Below are 4103 nucleotides of genomic sequence, written 5' to 3'. Positions count from 1 at the left end.
CCAGCTGCAGTGTTCTACAGTCCTGCCCTCACAGGGCAGAGGCCAGCAGATCAGCAGGGTTGCGAGCCACCCCATCATCTCTGGGGTGCTGAGCGGCCGAGAGCAAGCGCTACAAGGCACCCTACCAGCATGTCCCTCAGCAAGCTAGAACAAAAGTGACTTTTGTCCTGGTTAAGGCTTTTCCTAGCTAAGGATGAGTAGGCAGACTTCGCTTTGCAATTTTGAATTTCCTGGCTTCCTTCACCTTGTGTTTCACAAAATACCTGATGCCTATACCAATAGCATAATGACGTATGGCCTGTTGCAGCTTATTTCTATAATGTTCTTGCTTTTTATTTGCTTGGTGTGGCTAATAGGATAACTTACGTAAAACAATTTCAGGTTTATTGCCTACATCAGTCACTGCAGAAGCTATCAACAGATACTTGCATCACCCACCCATTACAGCCATGCTGGTTAAAATAATGCAGTGTGACAGTGTGACTCCCCACCCCCACAACTTATTCTTCAGCTTTACTGCCATGTTTTTTGCAGAGTAAGGTGAAATTCCTAATGCACATGTGCCAACAGTTATAAACGCTACTACACTGCACCTGCAATGTTTAGATGTGAGCAGTGCATGCTCTGGTGCTTGGACCTAAGGGAGCACTAAGTGCCATCAGGAAGCGAGGGGACTGCACTGTCATGAAACGTCCTGGGGAAGTCTGGCTTGCTTTGTCCTTCTTCTCACTCCAGAGAACGATAAATGACACCACAAGATAACAGGAAGCAAAATCCCAGACCTGATATATTATTTTTATTTGCACTAAATTGGGAACAGCCATTTAGTCTTATTAAGAATTTTATTAGGTCTAAAAATAGGTTCTTAAATATTTTTCAAATTTGGCTAAAATATGCAAAACAATTATATAATCAGTGTTTAAAATAAATCACCGTTTTTTATAACTGAAGCCCATTCAGTGGAATAACACTTTTCAAGAACGATAGCACATGGGGAGTTTTACAGCCTCAGCAGATCCCCAGACAATATTTCTCCTATGGCTTTCCAGCTTCCTGGCCACAGCCTGTTCCTCACTGTCCTGCAGAATCCTACCAGTGAGCACACCGCTGGGGAGTGGGACCCAGGCTTCGGGAGAGGCAGCTGCAAGGTTTTTGTACAAAGTAAATAATTGGTCTGTTGATGTATCCCTTTTCATACTTTCTTATCATTAAATGAAAATTTTCATAAATAGCCTTACATAAATAATAATCTCAGAAGTTCTAACAAGTTCACACCGTCAGCCAGGACTGACTAAACGTTCTCTGGTCTCTCACTGCTTAAACCATCTTTGTAATTATTCAGAAATACAACAATCCTAATCTCTCTTATTGTAAGAGCAGATCATGTACTTTCCGTAAGAGTTAAGCTGCAGAAGAAGATTTGGCAGTTAAGTGAAATGCATGTTACAGCTGATGCCCTTTTTTTTTTATTAGAATAACTGAAAAGATTAAGCTTCAGTGCAGCTAGGGCTTGACTCATGCTTTTATCATTGTAATCTCTTGGCCTGATACAAACTATATTATTAAAAATGGTAGCTCAAGCTGATTCTGTACTTTGTTTACCTACAGCCAAACTCAGCCAAGTATCAGCTAGCCTCGTGAAAAAAACTTAGTCGAAGGCTGTGTACGTACAGGCTCTGCTAATTGCTTTCACAGACTGTCAAAGGAACGCTGATACTAATAGATTTCTTAGTACGCCTTTAAACAAAGCACTCATATCTATGCATAGGGAAAAGCGCTCCGCAGAGCTGGTTCAGACGGCACGTTCATCTCCATTTTGCCTTAGTTTGCCCTTTTGGGAGAAATGATTGATCACCCCTTTTCGTTGCCAGAAGGAACTGTAGCGCGTTCCCTGGTGCTCGGCGTTGGCACCTCAGCAGCAGGGACACCTCTCTCCCCCGCTGGCTCGCAGACGATCAGCAGCTTTCGGATGCCGGGGGCCCGCTGCGCGGGGCCGGGCGTGGTTCGGGGCCGCCCCAGAGACGGGGGCTTGGCCGCGGCCGGGCCGGGCAGCCGCGCACCCGACGGGCGGCGGCCGCCCTGCATCCCCGGCCCGGCGGCGGGCGCTAGACGAGGGACTCGCAGACGGGCAGCGAGTCCGAGTCCTGGCTGTGCATGGAGCTCAGCCCTGTGTCCGAGTCCTCGTCGTTGTCGGCGCCGTCCTTGTGCAGCGCCCGCGCCTGCTCCAGCCAGCCGCCCGTCGCCGCCCGCCGCCCTCCGGCCGCCCCGCGCGGCTCCGCCGCCGCCTCCGCCACGTCCAGGGTGCCCAGCGTCTCCAGCAGGCGCTGCAGCTCCCGCTCCCTGTCCTCCCACGCCCGCTGCGTGTAGTCCAGGTCGGTCTTGACGGCCTCCAGGTCCGTGCTGAGCTTGAGGCCGATGTAGAGGCTGGTGCTTAGCTGCGTCCTGACCCGCTCGTGCTCCAGCTGCAGCTCGCCCTCGCCGCCACCGCTCAGCTCGGTGGTGTCGCAGTCCGTCTCGGCCAGGCCGGGCCCTGCGGCCAGCTCCAGCCCCTCCCGCCGCCGCTTCATCCAGCGCTCGTTGAGCTCCTGCTGGATCTCGGCGGCCAGGTGCTCGAGCAGCTCCTCCTGCTGCGCCCGCTGCTCCTGCAGCTGCAGCACCGCCTCGCACTTCCTGGCGTAGTCCTCCTCGGGGCGGCCGGCGGCGGGCGGCGCCTCCCGGCTCGGCTCGGGCTCGGGCTCGGGCTCCCCGCCGCCGGCGCCCACCAGGTAGGTGTCCTGCACGTAGTTGACGCCGTGCCGCTTCATGCGGTCCAGGTGGATCTTGGCCTCGTACTTGTCGATCTCCCGGTCCAGCTCGCGCAGCCGCTGGATCTGCTGGCGGATGGTGTGGTCCTGCGAGAGCACCAGGTGCACCAGCGTCTCCATCCTCTCCGCCGCCGAGGCTTCCCGGGCCAACGGCTGCTGCCGCTTCTTGTTGATCTTGGCCAGCTTGCGGAAGGCTTTCCGCACTGCCCGCCGCTGCCGCTCCTGCGTGAGCGCCAGGCTGCCGCGGGCCGCCCCCAAGCCGTGGCCGGGGCGCTCCTTGCTGAGCACCACCCGCGCCTCGGCGCTGCGCGGCCCCGCGTTGGGCAGCGAGGCCTCGCTGCGCACCAGCACGAAGCGCACGTTCTCCTGCTCGTCCCCCCACGCCACCCAGAGCCGCAGGATCTTCGTCTTGTTGGGCAGGATCCGCTCGAAGCCTCGCCACTTCTCCACGATGCAGTATGAGTGCGGCGGCCCCGACAGCATTCCGCCGCCGGGCTCGGGCGGCGCCGGTCGCTGCCGCCGGTGGTGGCTGTCCTCCAGCAGCACCCGCACCACGTCCGAGCAGGTGGTCCGCCGGGAGAGCCCGGAGATCAGCTTCTCCTCCTGGCAGATCCACACCGAGATCTTCCGCTCCTCGGGCTCCATCGGGAGCGGCCGCGAGCGGCCGGCCGGGGCCGCGGGCTCAGCGGGGCCGGCCGGGCTGCCGCTCGACGCGGGCGCTCCGGGAAGCTGCGGCGCCGGCCGGCCTCGGCATGGCCGGGCCACCTCTCTCGCCGCCCGCCCGGCTCCGGCGCTGTCCTCCTGCCTCCCCGCCGAGCCCTCTGCCGGCCGCTCCACCCCTTCCTGCCCCGCGCCGCGTGCCGCCGGGAGGGACCGGCGCGGAGCGAAGCGGAGTCCGGCGCGGAGCCCGCCTGGCCGCCGCCGCCCGCGCTCTGGCGGGGCCCAGCGCCGCCGCCGCCGGGTTTTCCTCTGTCCCCACGTGGGCGCCCCCCGCGGCTCCCGCCCCGGCGGCGGCCGCCGGCCCGCGGGCAGCACCGCCCCGTCGCTCCGCGCCGCGATCCGCCGGCTGGGAGCTGGGAGGCGCGGCGCCGCCGCCCGCTCCACTCCGCTCCCCCCTGCCCTGCCTCTTGCAAACGAGCGGCGTCGAGGGATCTTCCAAAGTGCCGAGGGACAGAGCGAGTCCCGCAGCTTCAAAGCTAAAGGCAGAACCGGCGAGGAATTTCCAGTTTTAGTGAATCGGCCGCCTGTAATTAGGAAAGTCGGGTTTGCGAAGCGCTTCGCAGATGAAATATGCGAAGG

General features: G+C 59.3%; 1 protein-coding gene across 1 annotated transcript; it reads right to left on the bottom strand.

Moving 5' to 3' along the window:
* Positions 1 to 820: 820 nt before the first annotated feature.
* Positions 821 to 3449, bottom strand: RASSF10 (Ras association domain family member 10; the record flags this gene model as incomplete). The annotated part of the gene is made up of 1 exon (XM_082761769.1): positions 821 to 3449. One exon carries the CDS (start codon positions 3447 to 3449, stop codon positions 2106 to 2108), a length of 1344 nt encoding a protein of 447 aa, XP_082617895.1. The 3' UTR covers positions 821 to 2105.
* Between the last annotated feature and the right edge of the window lie 654 nt (positions 3450 to 4103).

This window comes from Aythya marila, assembly GCF_965140915.1.
Source record: "Aythya marila genome assembly, chromosome: 5".
Lineage (NCBI taxonomy): Eukaryota > Metazoa > Chordata > Aves > Anseriformes > Anatidae > Aythya > Aythya marila.
This window is presented reverse-complemented; position numbering and strand designations above follow the sequence as displayed.